The sequence below is a fragment of the Protopterus annectens genome, chromosome 8.part0 (assembly GCF_019279795.1).
Source record: "Protopterus annectens isolate FY-2018-M chromosome 8.part0, PAN1.0, whole genome shotgun sequence".
Lineage (NCBI taxonomy): Eukaryota > Metazoa > Chordata > Ceratodontiformes > Protopteridae > Protopterus > Protopterus annectens.
Window position 1 is genome coordinate 1229581847 of NC_056741.1, and position 26731 is coordinate 1229608577.

Consider the following 26731-nt stretch of genomic DNA (forward strand, 5'->3'; position numbering starts at 1 on the left):
ATACAAAAGGAGGCAGCTGACGTCACTTCCTCTGTCTTTCGTGCCAAAACAGTCAGAAGCCCCACAAAAAAAACTAAGTCAAATGCCAATTTGACAAACAATATCCAATTCAGCCTGTACCTCAGGAAAAAAGAAGAGGAGAGGACCAAAAAGGGGGAAGGAGGGAGGGAGGGAAACCAGGACTGCAACAGTGCATACACTCGAACATCTACATTTGTGGTAAGTGTACACAAATGTACTATGTTCGTGTTTCACTGTTGCAGTCCTAACTGAAGGGTTGATTACCAAATCCCAGTGAGAAGGTAAGAGGAACCAACAGAATCAAGGGTTGGAGATAATGCCCTGCAACACAGCAGTGGCAAACCCTGCCCTGGCTCTGGAAAACAGAGGCAAATTATAATGCTTTGTGAAAGTGTGAACTGAAGACTAAGTGGCAGCCTCCAAAATATCTTTAGTAGGGACACCCCTTAAAAAGGCTGCAGAAGTGGAAGCTGCTCTAGTTGAGTGGGTCCTAACCCCTTGAGGAGGAACCTTGCCATGAAAAGATTAACAAAAGTCGATGCAATGTGCAATCAACTTGGAAATGGTTTGCTTAGAAACAGCCTTGCCCTGAGCTCCAGGGTCAAAACGGACCAATAACTGAGCTGATCTCCGAAGGTCCTTAGTCCTGTCCAGGTAAAACCTGAGCCGTTTGTGCACATCAAGAGAATGCAGGATACTTTCACCTTTATTTTGAGGATTAGGTAAGAAGGCGAATGGATGATTAAGAGTTAAGCTAGAAACCACCTTAAGCATAAAGTAGGGTTTGGTTCTGAAACAGACCCTGTCTGGATGGAAAATAATTAAAGGCTCTACAGCCATCAAAGCCTGCAGCTCAGAAACCCTCCTCGCTGAAGTTATAGCCAAGAGGAAAAGAAGTCTTCCAAGAGAGAAACTTTAAATCTGCAGAGGCAGCTGGCTCAAAAGGAGGAATAGTGAGTTTCTCTAGAACAAAATTAAGATCCCATGCTGGAGTAAGTGCCCTTCTGGGAGGTTTTAAATTACAAGCACCTCTGAGAAACATCTTCATCAAGGGATGAGAGAAAATGGGCTGTTCAAAAGAACAATGACCAGAAATGGCTGAAGCATGGAGCTTGACAGAAGAAAAGGAAAGACCACCCTGAAGCAATTCAGCCATTTATTCCAAGATCAGAGGAAGGGTAGGCTTGAGAAGAATCCCCTCTAGCCTGCCTCCAATGAGAAAACCTTTCCCATTTGCCAGTGTAGGACTTCCTAGTGCTAGGCCTCCTGGCCTTCCTCACATCAAACACCTGGTGGGAAAGGGATGATAAGGAAGGAGTCAAACTATGAGCCATACTGTCAAGTGAAGGGACTGAAGATTAGGATGAAGAAAAATTCCCCCTTCCTGAACCAAAAGATCTGGCTTCAGAGGGAGATGGCAAGGAGGGAATTGGGAAAGACTGTGAAGCAGTGGATACCAATGCTGTTTGGGCCAGTCTGGAGCTATGAGAATAGTCCTTGGTCGTTCATCCCTGATCTTCAACAAAACTCTGCGTAGAAGAGGAAGAGGAGGGAAGGCGTAAACTGATAGCAATGTCCAAGGGAAGGACAGAGCATCAACTCTCCAAGCCCTGCTTTGATGCTGTCTGGTGCAAAAGAGAGGCAGAAGGTGATTATCAAGGGAGGAGAAAAGATCCACCTGAGGTGTGCCCCAACGAAGAATAATGCTGTGGAAAACAAGAAGTTATGTACTCACCATAACATTAGATGCATGTAGTCCATCTCGCCTCACATTCTTACCCATGGGTTCAGAGCTGATATTCGGCTCAGACTCGGCCTATTTACTAGCTCAAAAGTCTCTGATTGGCTGGGCTAAGAGGGTGTCCCATAGTGCACTGCTTCGCATCCCCAGATTTAGTTTTCTGCAGACAACTCAGTTATTGCATACATAACACACATCCATACAAACAAATTATCCAAACAAATTAATCAAAGGGACTCTGCATGATAAAATTTTACCTCCAAATCCTCCAGGCAGGGGGAAGGCGGGAGGGTAAGTAAGAATGTGAGGCGAGATGGACTACATACATCGAACGTTATGGTGAGTACATAACTTCTTGATGTTATGTAGTCCTATCTCGCCTACATTCTTACCCATGGGACAACGTCCCTAGCACCTACAACCTGGGTGGCTCATAGGAAAATACTCCTGAGAACTGTGGAGTCAAATGAAGATCTGTCCCTGGAAACCACGTCCGATTTGTAATGAGAGACAAAAGTGTGAGGAGAAGCACAAGTGGCTGCAGCACATATATCATCCATCGACAATCTAGCTTGATAGGCTGTGGATGTGGAGACCGCTCTTGTGGAGTGGGCTTTCGGTGGAAAGGGCAAAGTTTTACATGCTGTGTGATAAATGAAGGAAATACAGCTGGCTATCCATCTAGTGTGTGACCTTGGATACTGGAGAATCAAGCAGGTTTTCGGAAAAGGAGACAGAGTTGGTCAGATTTACGAATATCTTTCGCCCGATGGAGATAGAAGCATAACTGTCTATGTACATCTAATTGGTGAAATCTGAATTCTGCCTTGTTGGAAAAATTGGGGAAGAAAACTGGCAGCTCAACAGACTGATTTATATTAGACAGGGAAGCCACTTTGGGAAGGAATGACGGGTTTGGTCTAAGGGAGACTATCTTTATGGAAGATCAAATATGGGGGTTTGATGGAAAGGGCTTGGATTTCGGAGACCCGCCTTGCTGAAGTGATAGCTATTAAAAAAGCTGTTTTCCATGTTAGAAACTTTAACTCGCAGGTAGCTGCAGGCTCGAAGGGTGGAAGAGTGAGGGCTTGAACAAAATTGAGGTCCCAGGGCATAACAGGTTGTGATACTGGGGGACGAAGCAATAGGGTACCTTTAAGGAATGCTTTACATAGTCTGTGTGCCATAACGCTAGGCTCATTGGCCACGTGGAAGTTTGATATAGCTGCCCGCTTTGATGGTGGCTGAAGCGGACCCCTGATAGAACAATATAGACAAAAATTCCAAAACGGAATCAACTGGAGCAGTGTAGGGATCAATGCCTCTGGAATGAGCCCAAATAGAGAATCTTTTCCATTTACTAAAGTAGATTTTTCTAGTGGATGGTTTATGAGAGGACGACAAAATATGGACTACATCTGGCAAAAAATTATGGCATCTGACTAAGGATGGAAGTGGAGTAGCCAGGCTGTCAGCCGGAGTGTCCTCAGAGAGGGGTGGAACTGTCCCGACATGTGTGTCAGTAAGTCTGGAAGGGGTTCCAGAATCCAAGGAGTATCCACAAGGTAGGGTTGAAGGAAGGGGAACCATAATTGATGAGGCCAGTGTGGGGCAATCAGAATCATCCTGCTTCCCAAGGATTGCGCTTTCTGAATCACCCTTGAGATAAGAGGAAACGGAGGGAAAGCATAAAGCAGACCGGAGGGCCAATTGTGAGCTAGAGGTCCCTGGGTGATTCCCCCAGTGGGGGGATCAGCGAGAAGTAGTTGCTGCATTTCGCATTGAGAGGGCTGGCAAAAAGGTCACAGCAAGGTTGACCCCATCTGTTGAAGATTCGCTCTGCCACCAGGCGAGTCAGGGACCACTCGTAGGGCATAAGAATCGCCCTGCTTAGCTTGTCCGCTATCACACTGGTATTCCCCAGGATGTGCGTTGCCACTAGAAACCGTTGAGAAGCTACTGCCCAATGCCACACGCGCATGGCCTCCCTGCATAGTGGATAAGATCGGGTTCCTCCTTGCTTGAGATACCACACTACTGACATGTTGTCGGAGTGTATCGCAATAGTCCCTAGAGGGAGGACTTCTTGAAGTGCCTGCAACGCAAGAAGCACTGCTCTCATCTCCAGGATGTTTATGTGCAAATGTATCTCGTGCTCCTGCTACGTGCCTTGGACCATCCTGCCAAGATAATGCCCCCCACCCTATCTGGGAGGCGTCAGTGGTCACTGTGGCCACAGGGACGGGTGGAACAAAGGGTTTTCCTACGTTCAAGTTGTTGGTGCACAGCCACCAACAGAGGCCCCGCTTGCATTTGTCATTAGGATTGAATGGGATAGCGGAAGTCTTTGGAGACACCATTGGACAAAGAGAAGCCATTGAAGAATTCTCATGTGTAATCCCGTTAACGGAACCAACATGATAGTAGTTGGTCCCTAGGAGTTGAAGAATCAGTCTTGCCTTCGCATGTCTCAGAGGCATCAGCGTGAGAATTTGTTGTTGCAACCCTGTGATTCTTTCTTGTGGTAGGAACGCTTGCATTTGAATGGTGTCCAGCTCTTCTCTTATAAAGGTGACACACTAAGGGCAACAAGGCAGATTTTTTCCAGTTTATCGTGATGCCTAATTGGTGACAGACTGATGGTAGTGTCCCTGGTCTAAATTAGTAGATGCCTGGTTGGGGCGGTGAGGAGTCAGTCGCCCAGGTACGGAAACACCTGGAATCCTTGACGTCTCAAGTGAGCCATCACCACTGCCATACACTTGGTGAACACCCTGGGGGTTGTGGTGAGACCAAAGGGCAGAGCTAGAAACTGGAAATGTCTGGCTCCCAGCCGGAAGTGTAGATGACACCTGGATGCCCTGTCCATTTTGATATGGTAGTAAGCATCCTTCAGGTCGATGGAGCACATCCATACTTCCTTTCCCAACAATGGGAGAATAGATTGTAGGGTGACCATATGGAATTTGGACTTGTGTAAGTAATGGCTGAGTTGACTGAGATCTAGTATGGGTCTCAGATCCCCTGTTCTTTTAGGCACCAAAAAGAATCTTGAGCAAGTCCCTAATCCGATCTGGTCTGAGGGGACTGGTTGGATGACTTCTTTTTCTAGCAGCTGAGATATCTCTGAGGCTACTTGATCCCTTTGACTGGGTGGAACGTCTGGGATTTTTCTGATGGGTGGGGGTACTGAAGAGAATGGAATGATGTAACTCCGGAAATTATCCTTAAAACCCATCGGTCCTGGGTGATGTTTTCCCGGGCTTCCGGATACAAGGAAATTCTACCCTCGACTGGCTTCAGATAAGCACAGTAAGGCACACCCTCAGGAATGAGAGTATGGTGAGCTACGAAACGAGTCGCGGTCCCCAGAACTGCGGGGGCCCCCTCTGTCTCTGGGGCAACTTCTCCCTGAATAACTCCCCCGTACCCTGCCTCGGGAGGGGGGTTTCACCTTGTGCGGCAGGAAAAAACCTTTGTGATTTCTTGAACCACATCTTACCCCCCTCGCTGAGCCTTGGGATAAGGCCTAGATGGGAGGGAAAAACGGACCCCTACGGCAGATAGGGTCTTTCCCTCTTGCTCGCACCTGGTGAGGGTGTCCTTTCACTTTGGTCCCAAACAAGGAGGAACCATCAAAAGGGGCATCAGTGAAGGAAGACTTGAAGGCCTCCGCAAAGTGACACAGGCGCAGCTAGGCTTGCCTTCTAAGGGCTACACCTGAGCTGGCCGCCCTACTCGCTCCCTCGGCCGCATACGAAATGAGTCGCACGGACAAGTTTGCGATGGAGTTGAAGGTAGAAACCTGTGCGTTGACTGTCTGAGCCACCGCTTCAGGTATGTTACTCACAAGAGCATCTCCCAACTACTTAAGGAGATCTCTCTGGAGCAGAGTGAAATGAGATAAGTAATTCAGGACCTTAAGGTGAAGGTGGCTGAAGACTAGGTACGCTTCCCGTACCGGTCCACAGTCCTAGACTCCTTGTTAGGAGGATGGACCGAAGAGGAAGACTCTGCAACTTCCTTCTGGTTGGCTGTCGCCACTACCATGGCATCTACCGGGACTCCCTTTGTCAGAAATTCCTTTCCGTGAGGGGCGGTGAGAAAATTGTTGGGGCGCCGAGGTACTGGCTCCACAGAAACAGGGTTTTCCCACACCCTTCGACAAATAAGGTCAAGAAGTTCATCGAAAGGTGGAGACACCCAGGAGGCGGAAGGTTGAGCGCCAAAAGCCTTAAGGAATACTGACTCCTCCTCGGAAGGGGTTTTGGAAGGCCAATCTCCTCTTTGTTTCAGTATCTCCAAGTATCGGAGAAGGAAACATCATCAATGGAAGACTTGGGGGACCCTTCCGATTCCTCGAGGTCAGTATCGGAAATGAGAGACTCGTCCTGGGAGTCTATGTGCTTCCTCTTGCACAATTTCTTTCTGGGAGGTTCCTCAGGCACAGGCTCTGAGGGACCTTCAGAAAGTGGGGGACAGCTCGTGGGGGTATCCTTAGGGCCTGGCGCTCTGCTGTCCAAGGATAGGTGGGTGTCAGAAGCTCTCGCCGGAGTGGTAGGGGATGGAATGACCGACCCAAGTGACGTAGCTGACCTGGCCAGCGCGCTCCGCATGGCCTTGAAGGCACCCCCCCCCCCCGAGTCTGAGGACCGACCGGCCTCCAATGTCACGACCGGGGTCCCCCTAGCCGATGCACCGAGTGGAAGACTCGGAACCGAAAGATGTCCTGAGGCATCCCCTTCGGGCCCGACAGAGGAGACCAGAGTCTCGAACCCTGTGGACGGAACCGACATGGTCGGAGCAGAGGTCGGCACCGATAAACCCAGAGGGATTATTGGAGCAGGCGCAGGAACATCACTCGGAGAAGAACATACCGGCTCCGACAGCAAGGATGTGCTCGGAGGAGGAATCGATGAAACAACCATAGGAATTGGCTCCGGAGCCGACTGGGTTGGAGCCGAAAACAATTTAGCCAACACCGAAGGCTGCAGGAGCCTCTGCACCACCCTATCCACATCCAAATCAGAAAGCCTGGAGGATTTGGAGGAGATGGCTGGAGACTGAGACCTCATATCTGGTGAACCATGCCTCACACTCGGCGACCGGCTCCGAATAGGTTCGAGAATGATCGTAGTGGACGCAGATTCACTTAGACACCTCCTGCGGCCCCGAAGACAGTGGAGCCGAGGAAGCAGTATCCAATTTAGTAATCTTCTCCGAAGGCTCCAAAGATGCCGATGGAGCCGCAGACCTTTTCTTGGACTTGGAGGACTTAGATTTCGACTGGTTGCCAAATCTATAGCCTCCTCAAAAGATGGTTTAAGCAGTCCCTTTAAAATCAATTTGATTTTCCTCTCTTGGAGCACCCTAGGACTGAAGGCATGGCAAAAGCTACACGACTACTGTAAATGGATGGCTGCAAGACAGTAGATACACACAGTGTCCATCCGTGATGGACATTTTATATCAGCACTTTGAACACTTTTTAAAGCCAGAAGGCTTATGTTCTTTCTGATCTTTAGACATATCCGAACAGTTAACTTACAACGGGTGCAAAGCACACAGCGTAACTACAGTTAACTACCACCAAAAAGGGCGGGAAGCCCACAACTTAGACAGTACCACAGAGAAGAGCGAATCTCTTAACCAACGAACAATAGCAACAAGAACACAGAGAGAGAACCTCTAACTTAAATGGTTCTCAAACAAAAATATACAATAAGAAACAGACGAACTACTCAACTAAGGGAGGACTAGGTCCTCTAACTAAAACGGGCCTAGCCCGTGGGAACAGTCAGGGATACCACAAAAAAACACTACTAAACACACAAACACAACTACCATAGCAAGAGTAGCTATTAAAATAGCTTTAAGTATAAAGCAACCAATTTCTCAAGAGAAACAAGTCAAAACGGGTACTCAGCCACAGCCAAGCAAGACCACGTCTTACTCTACAAGCGGCAAACGAGATCTGGGGATGCGAAGCAGTGTACTATGGGATACCCTCTTAGCCCAGCCAATCAGAGATTTTTGAGCTAGTAAATAGGTCGAGTTGGAGCAGATATTCGGCTCCGAACCCATGGGTAAGAATGTAGGCGAGATAGGACTACATAACATCTGCATTGTTCAGCTGCTACTCATGAGGATCCAAGGTTTGTCTGCTCAACTTGTCTGCCAAAACACTGAGCCTCCCTGGAAGGAATTGAGCTAGGAGATGCAGGTCCAGGGATGCTGCCATGGACCAAAGATTCATGCTTTGTCTGCATAGGGGCTAAGAGTGAGTCCCTCCCTGCTTGTTGATGTACCACACGACTGTGGTATTGTCTGTTCTGACAAGTAAGGTCCCTGGAGAAAGAAGGTGCTTGAAAGCTAGTAAGGCTTGTTGAACTGTAATCAATTCTTTTAGATTTATGTGCAGGTGCATCTGCTGAGTGTTCCACCGTCCCTGTATGCATCTGCCATCGAGGTCTTCTCCCCAGGCAAAGTCAGATGCGTCTGTAGTCAGAACTTGAGTGGCAGGAGGTGTCCGAAAGGGCATGCCATTGTTTTGTAGACAGGCTGTTTCCCACCACAAGAACTCCATCTGCAGAGACAGAAGCAGAGGAATCATCATATCCAGGTCCTGAGTGTGTTGACACCAAATGGTCTTGCGGTACCATTGCAATTTCCTCAAATGCAGTCTTGCATATGGAATCATGAGAATACAAGATGCCATGAATCCCAGAGCTTGCAGGTATTTTCTTGCGGGGAGCTGGGACACGCTTGCCAAGTCCTTGAAGTAAACAGAGAGTTGTCTGCTTCTACTGGGTGAGATATATCATCTGGGCGGCTGTGTTCAGACTCACACCCAGGAATGTTATCTCCTTGGATGGTACCATTTTTGATTTTTCCTCGTTGAGAGTATAACCCCAGGGAAGAGAGAAGAGTCTTTCTGAATTCCAGATCCTTTAATAGCTGCTCCTGAGAACTTGTTTGAAGACAGTGGTCCAAGTATGGGTAAATCTGAATTTTCTTCAATGACTGGGGCCAGGCACTTCGTTAAGACTCTGGGAGCAGTAGATAAGGCCAAAGGGCAGTGCAGAAAATTGATAATGTTGCTTGCCCATTTTGAAACGAAGATACTGCCTGCAACTTTCCCTGATAGGGATGTGCAGATAAGCCTCGGAGATCCAAGGTTACCAGCCAGGAATCCTTTTCTAGCCACTGATGCAGAATGAGCATTTTGAACCTTGGAATTACTAGAAAGGAGTTCAGAATGGAAAGATCTAGGATAGGACGCCAGGTGCCTTTTTTTTGGAACTAGGAAAAGCCTGGAATAAAAGCCCTGGCCTACTTGCTGAACAGGAATTGAGTCTATTGCTCCCAGATGAAATGAAGATAAAATTTGTTTTTCTACTTCTGCCTTTTGGTTTGGAAGAATGTCTGGGAATCCCTTGGGAGCTGGAAAGGTGCGGAAGGAAAACTTGCGCCCCAGGGACACCGTTCTGAACACCCATTTGTCGTCTGTGATAGAGGCCCAGACATCTGAAAAAAGGGCAGACGTTGTAAAAGGTTATTGAGAGTGCTTTGAGATGCAGGCTTGGAGCTCCCCGCTTTAGAAGTGGAAGCCTGCCACTGCCTAGACCTTTAAGGGGTAGCTGTCTATCTCTCTAGAAGATTTGTAACCCCTAGTCCTGGAACGGTTCTGTCTGCTGGTATCAGGAAAGGTCCAACTCTTGGAAGGGTAATTCCTGCTAAAGTGAGGGGGGGGTTGAACTTGCAGAAAATCTTTAACAGTTCGCATGGACTTGGCCTTATCCTCCATCTTCTTAAGCACCTCCTCAGCTTTGCTGCCAAAAAGATTGCCTTTATGCAAAGGTACATCCAAAAGCTTAGGCTTGACAGGTTCTGGAAGAGGCTGTTCTCCGAGACAACCGTGCCTTCTAATAACATATCCAGTAGCCGTAGCCCTACTGGAGGCCTCCAGGATGTCAAAACCACAATGCAAAGAATGCTTATTGACCACAGTGGCTGAATTCAACAAATCCTGCATGTCTTTCTCTCTGCCAAAAGAGGTACATTTGCCATCTTAGGCTTACTAGCCTCCAAGGTGTGCTGTTGGTACTTCAGCATATGAAAAAGACAACTGGTAGCCCTAATAGCTAGGGTGGCAGAGGTACAAACTTTCTTGCCCCACCTATCTAGGTTCCTAGATTCTCTGTCTGATGGAACAGGATTCCTGGTAACAGTGGCCGTAACCCCTTTAGGGCCCTGAGAAATAACTTATGGATCCGCCAACAGGTTCCTGAAAAGAAATAAATGATAATCAGGGACTCTGTAGTACCTGTCAGGTTTCCTGGGAGCAGAGGGAACCGAATTTGGAGACTAGGAATTTTCCAGAAAAACATCAACTTCTTCCAACACAGGGGGAATAGAAAGAGGCTTATGCAGAGGTAAATCAAGAAATTCCCTAATCTGTTTCTTAGATTGTGGATAATCCTGGCTTTCCCATTTAAAATGTTCCCTGAGGGTATTTAAAGTGTCACCAAAAGAGAAATCCTCTGGAGGAGAAGCCGAAGGAATGGACACCTCTGCATCTGAATCCTCAAAGGGAGAAAAAGCCTGAGAAAATTCTTCATCGCAGAAATGCTGGAAGAAACAGATCCTGAACAGGACAAAACCTCAGGAGAAACCTCCCTACTCCTTTTAGGAGGCTGAGGTTGAGAACCCCTGATAAGAGTTAAATCATTATCCATTTTAACCATCTGGGATTGAGAAGAACTAGAAGGAACTGGAGCCTGCCTCTTCACAGGCTTACGGATGGAAGACTTGCCTGCAATGCCTGAAGGACTAGGGAGGCCTGGCAACCACCAAAGAAGCAGGAGTAGAAGGAAGAAGTTTGCTGTCAGAACGCAAAACGGAGGCCTCGGACCCCGGAGTCAGCTTAGCGGTACCGGCTCCAGTAGAAGAGGCGACCAGCGATAGGTCAGAAGACAAACTGGAGGCGGAAGGCCTAAGGGTCTCGGGACTCGATCAAGGCCTGCGGTGGTACATCTGCGGACTGCAGGGACTGCAAAAGCGTCTCACTGGTTCCCGCCTGACTGACGACCAGGTCTTTGTCCTTAAGCTTTTTTTTCGGAATACCCGAAGCCTGGAGACCGGCAGACGCCATACCCACAAACAGATTAAAGAAAGCACAAAGATTACAACTGGGAACGTCGTGATCAAGTCCTAAACAGATAATGCAGTAGGAATGAAAATCTCTATGGGGAATCTGCTTTCCACAGGTAAGGCAATTATTAACTTTTTCTGACATTCATTAAGGCAAGAAAAAGAGGATCCCCAACAGGGTACTTAGCTGTAGTAGACTTCAACACTTTGTAGTCAGAATTCAACCAAGGTAAACTGCCGACCGGCACTCGTGCATGAAAAGCTTATGCTTAAGGCTCCGTGGCAAGGAAGACTGAGGAAGTGACGTATGATGCCTCCTTTTGTATCGGATGCCCTGACGTCCTTTACAACCGACGGCAACCAACGTCATTTTTACTTACCTTTGGTATTCTGGCCGACTGAGGGCTACCGGGAGCCAGATAACCCATCTGTTAGGACTGAAACAGTGAAACAGGATGAACATCTATGCATCTGTGTTGTCCATTTCCACTCTGTCAATGTATAGGTCTCTGATCAAGATCCTCAAATCAGACTCAGCCAATCTCTTTTACATTCTTGGATCGGACTCTCAAGCTCTTCCCTTTACCCATGAGGCTAAGTCGGACCTAAAATTTGAGTCTTGGAAAACAATTTTCTTGTTGCCATTACACCCTACAAGGTGAGTTTCTGAACTCCAAGCACTCTCTTCAAGACTGCTTTATTTGTTTTTTTTTTTCACAAAGACAAAGTGACTTTACATACAAACCTGTTCTTCCTGCTAAAAGTTATTTCTGAGTCAAACATGAATCAAATAATAAATTCACCAGTCTTCTTTCCAAAATTTGACAATAAGGGATAATACATGGTACATCTTTTAGAAGCACAGAGAAACTTTCTTTTTACTTGCATAGAACAAAATGATCTTGAAAAACTAATCAATTGTTTCCTTTGCTAAAAACAAATTGGGAAAACCAGTGCCTAAAAAGTTAAGGTCTATATTAGACAATCGAACTTTCAAAAGTTAGACTGTCATATGGTCGACAGCATATGATCGAACTTTTAAAAGTTCGAATATCTATTAAAAAAAATACACAAATAACCTACCTGAACGTTTCAACCCCCCTCTCTAAATATACCAACTCAGAGATTGCACTACAGTGCAAAAAAGGGAAATCTTCCCATTCCGCGCTGTATAGAGAGCTCCGTTAAAACATTAGAACTTTCAAAAGTTCGATCATATGGTGTCGACCATATGACACTAACTTTTGAAAGTTTGATTATCTAATACAGACCCTAAAATCAAGAACAAAGTTGCAAAGCAAAACTCCAAAGGAACCGGAACCAGAACCAGTAGGAATATGAAACCACAAAACTTTAATGACAGTTAAGTTACCCTATCTAAATGGATAACAGATTGCATTTCCTTCGCATATTCTCTAACAGGATTGTCCTTACCTAAATCTTGAAAGGGCCATTTGACTAGATCCATGGCTACATCTGCCTTTTGGGCCAGAGTTGAAACTGACATTTTACCTTTAATGCTCATTACAAGTTGGGCATCACATCCAGAAACAGGGCTGCCTTTGGTTCCCTGATTCTCCAGAAAATCCATCCATGAGGGACACCTAAGATTATGGTAGCTGGACACACTGTTCCATACGTTCAGGAATGAATACAAGTGACATCAGATACTAAAGTTAAGTACTCCCCATAACTACGCATCTATACAATCCATTTTCATTCTTTCTTCAACTCCTCACCCTCCTTCCCCCTATACTTATTCTTGGTGAGTGACCTGATGAGGTAGATGGGAATCACTGTTCCCAGCTTGAGCCCCTACTCTTCTCTATTATATTTTTTGTTATAATTATTGTAACTATTTATGCCTTCAGGCATATTTAACGGCAGCAAACTGTATCTGAGGTATCTGGCAAGCAAGGGGCGTTATGGGCAGAGAGAGGAGCTTCAGAGTCAGATCCAAGAATCTAAAAGACATTGGCAAAGTTTGATCAGAGACCCATATTGATGAATGAATGAAAATGACATCATCAGATACTGGAAACAAACTCCTACGTCACTCAATGGACTGCCAACTGTTCAGATATTTCAAAATAGAGCCAGTGGAGTTCTCCAGGGTTCTACACTAGGACCTCTCATTTGTCAACTACTTTTCTAAGGTAAAAGTAGAATACCAAAGGGTTCTGGCTTACTCAGTTTGAAGATGACTTTAAGAGCAGTCACTGAATCCTTAAATGTCTTGGCCATCCTGCAGGAAGGTTCATCTCAAATAACTGATGTCAAAATCATGGTCTGAAACTAAATGCCAAAAAATCCACTATTTCATCCTTTGGGAAATGATCTACTCCAGGGAACTACCACTTTGTTAACACATCTCTTGAGAGATGACCCAGTTGGTTCAGGATTTGACAAGTTATGAGGACAGTGACCTAACTTTTAACCAACACGCGTCTACTGCAAGAAAGTCATTCTATACTGCACAGCTTATAAACAAAAGGATTGTGTTTAGATCCAAGGGGGCCATTGTCCCCTTGTACTCAGCCTTCATTAGGCCGGTCACTGAATAAGATTCTCCCTTTGGCATGTATCTATCCAGATGTATGCAACAACTGGAACACCTACACAGATAACTTACTAAAAGGATGCAAAGCCTAAACATGCCCTACATGAATTAATTCAAAGCCCTGTCACTATACTTTATATCCTACGGACTGCTGAAGTGATCTTTGTCTGGCATAAAAAGCATCCTCTGATCCATTATTGTTGGATTGAATGCTTAGTCTAGGGATCAAATGTACCTTCTGCATCAAAAGAATGTTCTGGAGGGACAGGTATATTTCACAGAGAATACCGCTGCTATGGAGCAGACACACCATCCCCACAAAACAAAGTTCATCAATGATCATTTTCAAGCACAAATTAGATCTATGGATCTAAAACAGAAAACTTACCTCAGGACTGTCTGCACTAACCGGACAGATGCAGCTCCTAAATGCTTTATCCCATGCATGGGTCTTCAAATTATTGATGGTATGATCCTAGTTATTCCTTTAGGGGTAATATGTAATTATCAACCATGGTGCATTGTCAAGGCCAATCTATAACCAAATTGGACAGGTTATTTTATTTTGAGCACAAAAAATGAAACTGGCTAGGCTTAAAATGGTCTGCATGGGTAGCTAGCCTAATACTTGCCTATGAAACTAACATGTTACAAAATGTGTAAGTAGTACAGTAAAACCACACAAAGGTAATAAACGATTAATTTACATCTCCCATATGCAAACTAGTACATTTAGGTTAGGTAAGGACAAAGCACAGGAATGAAAGAGAAGAGAAAGTTAAGTGAGCAGTCTAAGGTAGTAATAGTATAAGTGACGAAGAGCAAGGAAGGAACAGGAGAGGGGCGAACAGAGTCCACGAATAACCTGTAGAAACTCTGGATATGTTGGACGCTAGCTGTAGGAAGTCAAAACAGGTGTAGTATGAAGTGTGAGGTGAAGAGTAGACTGCATGGAAAAGCTGGTGTTACTTGACAAGGTTGATGAGTAATGAATAATAATGATGGCTGTATGATGATATCTCATATGTAGTAACTACACTGCATGAACACTGGAGAGGTAAATTGTGCAGTGTGGAGCAAGTGAGGCTTTCATGTAATGCCTGGTTAGTTAAGCATTTACACAATACTTAACATTTATATCACAGCTGCAGTAACCCAAGCTATAAGGGTTACATCCTTGCCTATACGACCAACAACCAGCTTTCACAGCTTTAGGGCACCTTCCATGCTCCCTAACTGCCAGTAGTTCAAGCAGAGCCACAAACAAAAAGGCAGTTTGGGCACCAAAATCTTCAGCGCTTTTTGCCACCAAATTGCTCTGCTTTTGCAGGTTCAGAGAGAACAGATTCAGCTAGCACTTCTTTTAAGGCTAGGCAGACAAAATATCCTTTTGGGGAAAACCTTCCACTGCATTTATCTTGGAATGTTTTTGCCAATATTTTAATTTTACACTAGGAAATGCCTTTCTGTTGGACTGTCATGTTTGTTGAAGGGATTTTTACTAGTGCTATGCCATTAAGGAAACAGTGCAAAAATCCTTGTATCAGTAGGCAAACTGTGCTGGCTATTCCAAAAGTCAAGCCTGAAACATCCGGTAGGCTACCTTTAATTTATCTTGCCTCGATCTCTTGGAAAAAGATTACAACATTTTTTTAAGGAAATCCCTGAAATAATACCTTTTTACAACAACAAAAAACATGATTAGTATTAAACCTCCTTTGCAGGAGGATTTTCTTACATCCAAGGAGGACATACATATTTTACATTTGCTGATTTAATGCTCATTTTATTCATTTTTAGCTTTCCTCTATATTAACTTATTGTTTTGGGTTTTATTATGTACAGCACTTGGCAATAAACACATTTTTAAACAAATGCCAAACATTTTATTCCAAACAAAACTGCTGAACAAATAATTGTTGGCAGTTAATTTTATATCAAACGATCAACTCACCTTGTGTTTTGGAGCAGCAATAGGTTCAGAGAATGCAAAGAAGGGTAGTGCAAGATTCATGAATCCATTTTTGTAAGAGTCTATCTTTTTGTGCTGCTGGACAATTTTGTAAAGCTCTAGACAGACCAATCCCACTACAGCAGCAGTAGTTGTGGCAATGGCAGGAATAATCTTGCCTGCAATTAGTTTACTCTGTAAAAAAAAACAGATGGTCAACATTACTTGGTTCACGTGCATCTAAAGAAAATTTTATTATTGCATATTTTAAAAACAAGACAACACATCTTCAAATCTAAAGCAAATAGCAGAGTAGTAGTCTGTCACTTTAATCAAATTACTTTTATGACTTTCACAATCACAACGGCTGTGGAGAATTTCCAGTGCACAAGTCCAACTTTAGATGTACACTGTGGCACTTTGTAACATAAGTGCTGCAATGCATTTTCCACTCTAAAATTATGTGGGCATTTTGTTAATAAAAAATTGTACTAACTTTTTACTAAGGACTCACCCGCATAATTCTACTGGATATCTCACTGAAGTTACACCAGGAATTATGTGAGGTGAGTCCACACACTAACAGATGGGTCCCATACTTCCACTGTGGTGTGTCCATTTAAGTCTCCAGATGCAGCCACACATACCACCTCTGTTGATATCACAGAATGCAAAATTCAAGACACTTTGCAGTGATGCTGTAGAGTGAAAATTAAGTTTAGAAAAGAGTTTAAAGCACAACTAGCAAGATAATGTAGCACAGCACTGGTGACACCACATGGTGTAGTGTAGATACTAACTATATAAGTGCAACAGCAAATTTTTAATTAAGTCAGTGTTCAAATACCGACTACGAAAATATATTAACAGCAAAAACTAACTCAGGAAAGTATGTATTCACACTGCTGCATCTACAGATTTAACAATAGTTTAAAAACCAAAGAAAATGAGTGCATCAAATATATAGCTATATTTTCTCTCTACTTTTGACTGCCTGAACATAATTTCTCAAGACTATTTTTTTTCATTTTTGTGTTTACTAGATGCTGTAGCAATGCACAGAGACTGAACAGTAAGAGTTTCTAATGAATGACAGATTGCAGCATCTTGAAAAAAGCAAATCTTTATTAATGCTTGCATTTTCTGAGTTGATGTGAAAGGGGGTGGACACACTAAATGCTCACTTAAGTTTTCAGTCCTGTGACATAAAACTATCCTGTGTGTAGTTTCAATAAGGAGTACTCCAGTCAGAAATTTCAGGTAGATGCAACTGAGCAACTGTGTTCGAAGCAGCTGGATTTCATTCACAAAGAATACACTTTTGATCTTAAGGAAGGCAACATTACTTCATCATCATCATCATCATAAAAGATGTCTGATAGGAACCATGTAGGATAACCTCTATGTGTGAACATTTCATAAAATAATTTACATTCCTCCTCAAATTCACTTTCTGTACTTATCATTCTAGCTGCACGTACCAGTTGTCCCTTCACAACTGATTTTTTTCTGGTGTAGGGGGTGGAACTGGTAAAGTGCAAGAAAGAATTTGAGTATGTGCTTTTTCTATAAATGTTTGCAGTACCATCTGCCTTTGTGTGTGTTTTTACCTAATTCCACATCTAAAAAGTGGATCTTGCATTCTTGGAAGTTTTTTGTAAATTTTAGAAAAATACCTGTTGAATTAAAAAATTCAACTAGTTCATCCACTATAATACTATCTCCATTAATTATTATGAAGATATCTTCCAGGAATCTTTTATAAAAAATTTGACTTTGAAAAATAAAGGTAGATTCCCAGTAGGCCATAACCAAGTTAGAAAAACTCGCTCCTACTGGGGACCCCATCGCTACTCCAATTTTCTGAAGAAATAGTTTGTTAAATATGTAGTTGTTTTTCAGAATAATATCCAACAGTTGTTCTACCAACCTAATATCATTTTCAGTTGCCCCCTTATTTTTTATAAACTCAACAACCCATTCTATCCCCAAGTCTTGGGGTATAGATGAGTATAAATCACACATCAACTGTAAGAAAATTATATTCTTCATTAAACGTTAATGTTTTAATTTCATCTAAAAAAGACCACGAGTCTTTACAAATTTGTTTTTCTTTTTCCACATATCTCTTCAATATTAAATCTACAACTTTTGCACAAGGGTATGTGACAGACTGTCTGGCATCTACCAAAGCTCTAAAAAGTGGGTCAGTCAATCCCTGGTGAATTTTAGGTGTACCAAATACCTGAGGAATTTTAGGGGACAACATTGTTAGATAGTGGTTTAAGTGTACATCTGTTAAACCATCTATAAATAAGTCACTGATGAGCATCTTGATTCTACTGTATGCCCTGTTTAATTGACAAGCTCACTTCTTCGTAGGTTTCCTTTTCTAATACTGAAACCATTTTCCTATTGTAATCTTCCTTGTACATAACTACTAAGCCCCCTCTTTTTGGAAGGGTACGAAATAGTGTTAACAAATGCCGTTCTTCTAAAGTTATATTTTCAAGGTTTCTTTGTTTGTTGTTAACCACTATCTGCCTGAATTCATGTTCACATAAGAACTCAAACATAATAATAGGGTTACATGGTGGGTTAAATGTACTGGCTACCCTTAGTTCATTATTACTGTATGAGGAATTCCCCATCAGTACAGTCAAATTTAACTTACGAATAAACAATTTAAAGTCTATCAGTAATTCAGCAAGATTACATTTGTTCGTTGGTACAAATGTGAGTCCCTTCAAAAACAGTTCAACTAAAGTCTCAATGTGGCATTCCGTATAGTTGTAAATTTTAAAGTCTCCATCATTCAACATTACTTTACATGGTGGAAATGTTAGTTCCTGTTGTTGCTGCGGGTGTTGCATCTCTTCTTGGGGGGAAATTGTGGGTTGGGATTCCAAATGTTCCCCCTCCCCCCTCTGTAATTTTTTTGTTGTTATTGTGGTTGTTGTTGATGCCACTGATTTTGATCATAATATTGCGGGGGGGGGGGGGTGTTTGACCTTGATGGTTATGGCCCCTAGTTGTTTCTCCTTTTGCACATCATTAAAAACAATACCATCAATGATGAAATCTGCACTGTTAGTCTCTTCATTCCAGGGTGTACCTGCCCTATTTGGTACTGTATGTTGTTCCTGTCTAATAAAATGTCTCTGTTCAGAGGGCTGCTCTCCCCCCATTCCAATTCACACTGTTCTGTGAACTTGGAAGTTTTGGGTATGCAGTACCCTCTGCGTAAGCTTTCAGATCTCTCTGTAGTTTTTTGACCTTGGTGTTTTTCAGTTTCTCAGGTTGTTGTGCTATGCTGAAGGTTCGGTTATAGTCATATTGATACCGATTGAATGCCCTATTTTTTATATATATCTTTCCAAGGCTAAAGTCTCTAAAGTTATTTTATTGACTGTTATCTGATAATGTTTAACCATAAATTTTAATAGGTCTAAACCTTGGTTATTAAATAATTGTAATAGTTCTTTATGGAACTCAGATCCTTCACTCAAACCCGTAGGGTACGAACAGTATCTTAACCCTTTTGGAGCTATTTTTTCTTTTATGCATTTGTTAAAGTAGTTGAGTTCGAGTTGCAATTTTTTAATTTTCAAAAGTTTATCAAATAATTTCAATTTCTCAACCAAAGAACTATTCCCTTCATTAAAGAAGTCAGTGTTATTACTTGCCTGTGGGTTTTCCAGATTAAGCTCATCACTCAGCCAGTTTGTAATATCATGTGCATCGTTTAATCCTGGTAGAGATGTTCTTTCATTAGTATCTATTGCTGAGTTAGTAGAAGTCCCACTAGGCTCACCAATAAGTAAATTCCTCTCTTGGTTATTTACTGAGGATTGAGAGGGATTTGATTTTTGCATATGGTGTACAGAAGACCCCAACCGGTCCATGTTCGTAGTAGATGAGTTGCCATTAAAGCTGGTTACCGAATCCACTCTGGCTGCCAAGCGTTCCAGCCGCTCATTCATCAGCTCCAGTAGTTGGGTAAGATTACGCTTCTCTGCTTCATCACTGTGTGTGGAAACATCCATACTTGCCGTCAGTCATCGGTGCTAACAAATAAAAACAAACTAGCACCAATGAACAAAACTCCAAGGATAAAATTTCAAAGAAGCACCGAGTCCCAAATGGCAGTAGTGCTTCCAAAGAATTTATTCACACAAGTGCCATGTAAACAGAATAAAAAAAAAGTTTGAAACAAATGGTTCAGGCATTAAACAAGGCACAAAACCGACAGAGAGGGACGTTGTGGTCTGGGCCTGAACAGGTGACGCAGTAAGAATGAAAAGCTCTGTGAGGTATTTCCTTTCCACAGGCAAAACAATTGTTAACTTTTTCTGACATTGGTTATAGCAGGACAAAAGGGTCCCCAACGGGGTACTTAGCTTTAGGAGACTTCCGGATTACAAACTCAAACAAAAATTTCAGGTAGCGGCCAACGGGCACTTGCGAACTGCTTCTGCTTCGGGCTCCGTGGCAAGACAGACTGATGTAATGGCGTCGGCTGCGTTTTTTATACCCCTGACGATCTTATGTCATGGAAGAAGTGACAGTATCCGACGCAGAAATACTAAGACTCTGGTATTCGGGCCGACTTGAGGGCTACATTCAGGCAGATAAACCAAGTGTGATGACTGCAACAGTGAAACAATGAACATCAGCTACTAACAATGGCATGAGAAACTACATAAAATGTAGTACTAAGAAAACTATACTAACAATAGTATCAAGAAATACGCGAGTACAAGAAATAAATTTAGCACAAGACACGCAAAAGGGATGTGACATAAGTGGAATACTTAATCTAAACATAGGAAGGAGAATTAAGTAAATGAAGTCTTTATAAATTTACCTTAATATTGCTCAATAGTGTTGGAAACCAAATCTTTCACTGAAAAGCAGCAAACAAAATCTGAGGTAATTGGGGATGGGGAATTGTGGGTAAGGGAGAAGCTTGAGAGTTCTTAGTTGCCACGAGCTTTAGTAATGGCTGAGTTGGATCCCAGGGATCAGATCCAAACCCATCAATTAAAGACAAAATGAAAACTGACATCAGATTCTTAGTTTTAGACACCTGGACTCTAAAATAGAGAACAAATTTATTTCACTTCAGCCTAGTCTCTATGGAGAAGTCCTGCTCCACAAATAGGACTGGTTCTTCTACCCTTAGAGTCCGCCTCTTACCCAAAGGAGGCTTTGTAGGCATTTTTGGAGAACAACCTTTGGCATTTAAGCACTACTGGAAACTGGAAACCATCTGGGATCTAGAAGGGGAATACAAATAGCCAAATAGACCAATATGGCAAAATACACTATCACCCACTGCTGACACATGCACCTGTGAAGGTTCTTCTCTTCTCTCCCTGTCTTACAAGTCCTGGAAAATTTCTTTCCATTTCCATGACAATGTTTATTTCCTGTATCTTTTTGCCATTTTTTAAAATATAGTCCCTTACTCAGTCGCCAGTTCCAACTACCTCATGATTAGTTTATCAGATTTCTAGCCAAAATCCATCAGGTTTTGTTTTGAGGTTGAGGGCTGCTGATAGTCTGCCATGTTGGTCCTATATTCCAAATCTTTATAAGATCAGTACTAGATGCAGGTGATGGATTTTTGCCTGTTTGGATTCTTCTCATCTTGGATATTCGTGTGTGTTAAAACAATCGCTCCGTGCAGATATGGAAAACCATTTGAGGGTCTAGATGGGGAAAAGATTATGTGCCCTTCTATCAATCCACGCTGACAATTTGGAAAGACTAAAAGAAAGGGGAAGAGGAAACTAACAGGAGAATCTAAAATTCAGAAGCAGCCAGTGAAGAAATTGAACAGAGTAGCAGAAAGTACAGCTGTGTACCTACCATAAATGTAGATGTTAGAGTGTATTCATTGTTGCAGTCATTACTCTTGGGTTATCCTGCTGGGAGGCTACCTGCAGTCAGCCTGAATTCCAAAGTCTTGGTCCGGCGTCAGTTGCTGTTGCCTCTTTCCTGACGTCAGTGCACCAGGGGCATAAAAGATGCAGCAGACGCCATTTTCTTCAGTTTTTCTTGCCCCAGAAGTCAGGTGCCCCCCAAAAGGGTAGGCTAAAAATTATGCCAATAAACATGCATGCACTAAGGTAAACATTTCCTTCATCTACAAGCAAATACACCACATAGGTTGTATATAATAGAGAGGTACAGAAAAGACCCAGCAAAAGAAAGGGGGGATGGTGGGAGGGTAACCTGGACTGCAACAGTGAATACACTCCAACATCTACATTTATGGTAGGTACACAAAGTACAGTTTTGTACCTACCATAAATGTAGATGTTCGAGGATTCCCTTGCTGCAGTCCTGACAATTGGGTATAGTCCGCGTCCCAGTCGGCCCGAATACCAGAGTATAAGGCTCGGTCATGGCGCTTTAGACGACGCCAGCACGTCAGCCTTAGCGGTACTAATGCGCATGACCGACGCCATTTCCTCAGTCTTTTCTTGCCCCAGATGTCAGAAGACCCAAAAGACAAGTCCCAAAACAACCTGCACCAAAAACATGTACAATATATACAGTAATATATACAAAAATATAAGCATGGAAACTCACCTACACAACCACCCTGAAACACAGAGGGAAGGAGGAGGTAAATTGCACTAAGACTGGAATCCTCGAACATCTACATTTATGGTAGGTACAAAACTGTACTATGTTCTTCGCCTTCCCTTGCTGCAGTCCTGACAATTGGGTAGAATCCCAAAGCAGAGGTAAGGGAGGCTGGCAAATTATAAAGTAGCAGGAGCTGACAACATGCCTTGTAAAACAGCTGTGGCAAAACCAGCTCTAGTCTTAGAGTATATAGGCAGGTGATAATGCCTAGAGAAAGTATGCACTGAACTCCAAGTAGCCGCTTCCAGAATATCCTTAGTTGCCACCCCTTAGAAATGCTGTTGAAGTGGCAGTAGCCCTAGTGGAATGAGGCCTAATCCCAGCTGGAACCTCTTTGCCATGATGGGAATAACAAAATGCAATGCAAAAGCCAATCCACCTAGAAATAGTTTGTTTTGACACAGGCTTGCCCTGTGAACTTAAAGCAAAAGAAACAAGTAACTGCTGAGACTGCCTAAAATCTTTAGTCCTGCTCAAATAATAACGCAATTGCCTGTGTACATCTAAAGTGTGCAAAATCTTTTCCCTTTATTTTGAGGATCTGCAAAAACGTAGGCAAATGAATAGTTTGGTTTAAAGCCACACTAGAAACCACCTTAGGCATAAAGGAAGGATTAGTACGTAATGATACCCTGTCCTTATGGAAAATCAAAAGGGCTCTACTGCCATAAGGGCCTGCAACTCAGACACCCTTCTTGCAGAAGTAATAGCCAACAGAAAAGCAGTCTTCCATGACAAATATTTCAATTCAGCAGTAGCTGCAGGCTCAAAAGGTTGTAGAGTAAGTTTTTCCAACACAAAATTGAGATCCCAAGCAGGAGTAGGAGCTCTGGGGGGTCTTATATTCTTTGCCCCACTAAGAAACTGCTTGAACAAAGGATGCGAAACAAAGGTGGGTCACAATCATAGTGAGCTGAAATTGCTGCAGCATGAATCTTTATGGAAGAGAAAGACAAACCTTTGTCCAATAATTCAGTAAGATATTGAAGAGCCACACTCAAATTAGGCTCTGAAATCTCCAAATTCTTTGCTGTACTCCAAAATAAAAATCTCTTCCATTTTTCTCTCTCCTAGTACTAGGCCTTCTAGCTTCCATAATCACATTTAAAACTTGTTGAGGAAGCTGAGACCTACCATGCTTCAACACAGAATATGCCAAGCTGTGAGATGAAGAGATTGAAGCTTGACATTGAGCAGATGACCGTCCTTCTGAGATAACAGATGAGGAATCAGAGGTAAAGGCCATGGAGGCTTCTTTACAAGACTCCTTAGAAGTGGGTACCAGTGTTGCCGAGGCCAATCTGGAGCTATCAAAATCATCCTTGGCCTGTCCTGTCTGACCTTTAATAATACCTTTGGAAGAAGAGGTAGAGGTGGAAAGGCATAGACATGAAGGTTTTCCAACTGAAAGACAGAGCATCCACTTTCCAAGCTGTGTGATGAAACCCTTTGTGCAATACTTTGGCAGCTGGTGGTTTAGTGGAGAAGCGAACAGATCTATGTCTGGAGTTCCCCATGACACTGTCAATTTCTGAAATACATGAAGATCCAGTTTCCACTCGTGGGGATCCATGATTTGTCTGCTTAATACATCTGCTAGGGAGTTCTGTGCTCCTGGCAGAAACCTTGCCTGAAGAGTCAGTTGCAGGCTTAACGCAGTCTCCCATAAAATCATTGCTTGCCTGCATAGAGGATAAGAATGTGTTCCCCTTGCTTGTTGATGTACCACATGACAGTTGTGTTGTCTGTCAGAATCAACACCTGCCCTGGAAGAAGTAACTCCTTGAACGCCATCAATGCAAACTGGACTGCTAACATCTCCTTCATGTTGATATGTAGATGCTGTAGTCTGGCAGGCCACTTGTCTTGTATCCACTTTCCATTTAGATGAGCTCCCAAGCAGTGTCCGAGGCATCTGTCGTTAAAATCTGACTCTCTGGCCGGGTCAGAGAGTCCCTTGTTTAGAGACATTCCTGAGCCCACCACAAGAATTCCTTTTGAAGGCAAGGTATTATTTGAATGACAGTGTCCAAATCTTGGCAGTGCTGTGTCCATACATTTTGAGATACCATTGCAGCTTCCTCATATGCAGTTTGGCATTGGGAAGCACCAGAATACAAGATGCCATGAACCCTAATGCTTGAAGGACTGTCCTTGCAGTCAGCACGGACTGATGAGATAGTTGATGGAAGTAAAGTGACAGACTGTTTTGTTTGTCCGGGGTTAAAAAGGCCATCTGGGCTGCTGTATTCAGTCTCACACCCAGAAAGCACATGTCTTGAGAGGGTACTAGACTGGACTTTATTTCGCTCACAGAATACCCTAGGCATCTTAGCACTGCTATGACATATTCCAGATGCTGTAGAAGGTGTTCCTTTCTTGAGCCAGAATCAGGCAGTCGTCCAAGTAAGGATAAATTTGAATGCCTTGAAGCCTGAAGTAAGCTATCACTGGAGCCAGAACCTTGTGAATACTCTGAGTAGATAAGCCAAAGGGCAATGCAGAGAACTGATAATGAAAATCTCCAGTTCAAAAGATACTTTCTGCAACTTAGCCTTATGGGCACATGAAGGTAAGCTTCCTTGAGATCCAAAGTTACCATCCAGTGATCCTTGCCCAGCAGAGGTAACAGTTGCTGTAACGTCAACATCTTGAACTTGGGAATGTCCAGATAAGTGTTGAGGATAGATAAATCCAAAATTGGTCTCCACGTGTTCCCCTTCTTTGGTACTAGGAACAGGCGAGAATAAAATCAAGCCCCTTTCTGACATAGGGACTGGCTGAATAGCCCCTATCTGGAGTAACTGAGAAACTTGCTTGTGAGCCTCTTTTCTTTGTGGAGGAGGAACATCTGGCATGCCTTTGAAAGGGGCATTGTGTGGAAATAAAATCTGTACCCGTGATGAATGATATCCAGCACCCATCTGTCTTGAGTGATTAAATCCCAATTTCTTTGAAAAGAGACAATCTTCCTCCCAAAGGAGCTGCCAGACGAGTCCACTGGCAGCTGAAAAGGCAGGTCATTGGTTCTGCTTACGAAGGACTGACCCCTGCCCTCACCAGAAGTCTGAGCAGGTGAACTGTCTGATCTAGGCCTAAACGAACCCTTGAGCCCTGCCCCTAAGACCTACCCCTAGACTGGGAACCATAAGCAGGATATGTCCACCCCTTAGCAGGCCAATTTCTACTAAACTTCGGAGGCTGCACCTGCAAAAATCTTTAACAGTCTGCATAGACTTAGCTTTGTCCTCCATTTTCTTTAAAACTGCTTCCACAGGCGGTCCAAACAACACATCAGACTGTAAAGGAGCATCCAAAATCCTGGTCTTAACATGCTCAGCTAAATTCTGATCCTTCAACCATGCATGTCTGCGAAGAACAGAACTAGTAGCAGCCACCCCCGAGGAGGCCTGAACAGCATCAAAACCACACTGCAAAGAATGCTTACCCACTTGTTCAGACACATGAACCAAATCCAGCAATTCTTTACACTCAATACCTTCCAAAGCATCCACCTTAGATTTCAATTGTGAAAGGAGAGAATTCTGATATTTCAGCATATGAAATTGACAATTCAACGCCCTCATGGCTAGAGTGGAAGAAGTATATACTTTCTTACCCCACCTATCCAAAGCCCTTGCCTCTTTATCAGAGGGTACAGGATTTTTAGCAACAGAAGCTTTAATACCTTTAGGCCCCTGAGAAACAGTTTCTGGGTCCGCCCTGGGACTCTTAAACAAATACTTATGAGCTTCGGGCACCCTATAATACCTATCAGGCTTAACAGGAGCAGGAGGCAAGGAATCAGGGTTCAGAGAAGCCTCTATCCTCCACCACATTCAACACAGGAGGAATAGCTAAGGGCCTATGCTGGGGCAAAACAAGAATTCCCTAAGCCTTTTCTGGAGTCAGAGTAATCTTGGCCTTCCCATTTAAAGTGCTCCCTCATGGAGTGAAGAGTCTCTGAAAATGAAAAATCCTCAGGAGGAGAAGCTGAAGGAGTGGAATCATCCACATCAGAATCAGAATAAGTAGGAACTCTTGCAAGTCTTCCACAGAAGACTGCCTGTGAACACTGTTCAAAACTATCAAACTCCTGTTCCACCCTAGGCCTCTTATCAGGTGGGGCATAGAACCTCTAATCAGAGTAATCAAATCTTCTGTCATTTTAAGCATATGTTTCTTAGGCACAGAGCCGAAATGCTAGGAGAAGCCCCTACAGAAGCTGAACTTGGCCTTCCTCTAAAAGAAGCTTTGGCAACAGAAGGAGAGGCCCTAACTACCTTGGGAAGAGAGGGAAGAACAGTTACCTGAGAAGCCCCTCAGCCTGGCCTACCTCCTGAGAGGGCACATCCTGTAACAGTAAAGTATCTGCCTGAGACTCCATAGAGACTCCTGGCAAAACCTCTGGCTCCCCTGAGCCTTCTAAAGGACCCGTCCGGGACTGCGGTTCCTCACCCTAGACTTCAGTTTTGTCCTTGCTTTTAGATGAAGCAGGCGTCGGAGTATCCGCTTCCCAAACACTAACCTAGCACAATCAAGCCTCCTCTTAATAGTGCGCTTGTTAAATCTAGCACAAGAGCGGCAACCAACAACGTCGTGCTCAGGCCCTAAACAAGGTATACACAAAGTATGATAATCCCTA

At 43.5% G+C, this 26731-nt stretch overlaps 1 protein-coding gene across 1 annotated transcript in view; it reads right to left on the bottom strand.

Moving 5' to 3' along the window:
• UBA1 (ubiquitin like modifier activating enzyme 1) overlaps positions 1-26731 on the bottom strand; it is a 2903587-nt gene that overhangs the window by 313352 nt on the left and 2563504 nt on the right. The window contains exon 32 of the mRNA XM_044080725.1: positions 15430-15621. Within this exon, the coding sequence (XP_043936660.1) occupies positions 15430-15621 (192 nt within the window). The remainder of the gene's footprint in view (positions 1-15429; positions 15622-26731) is intronic.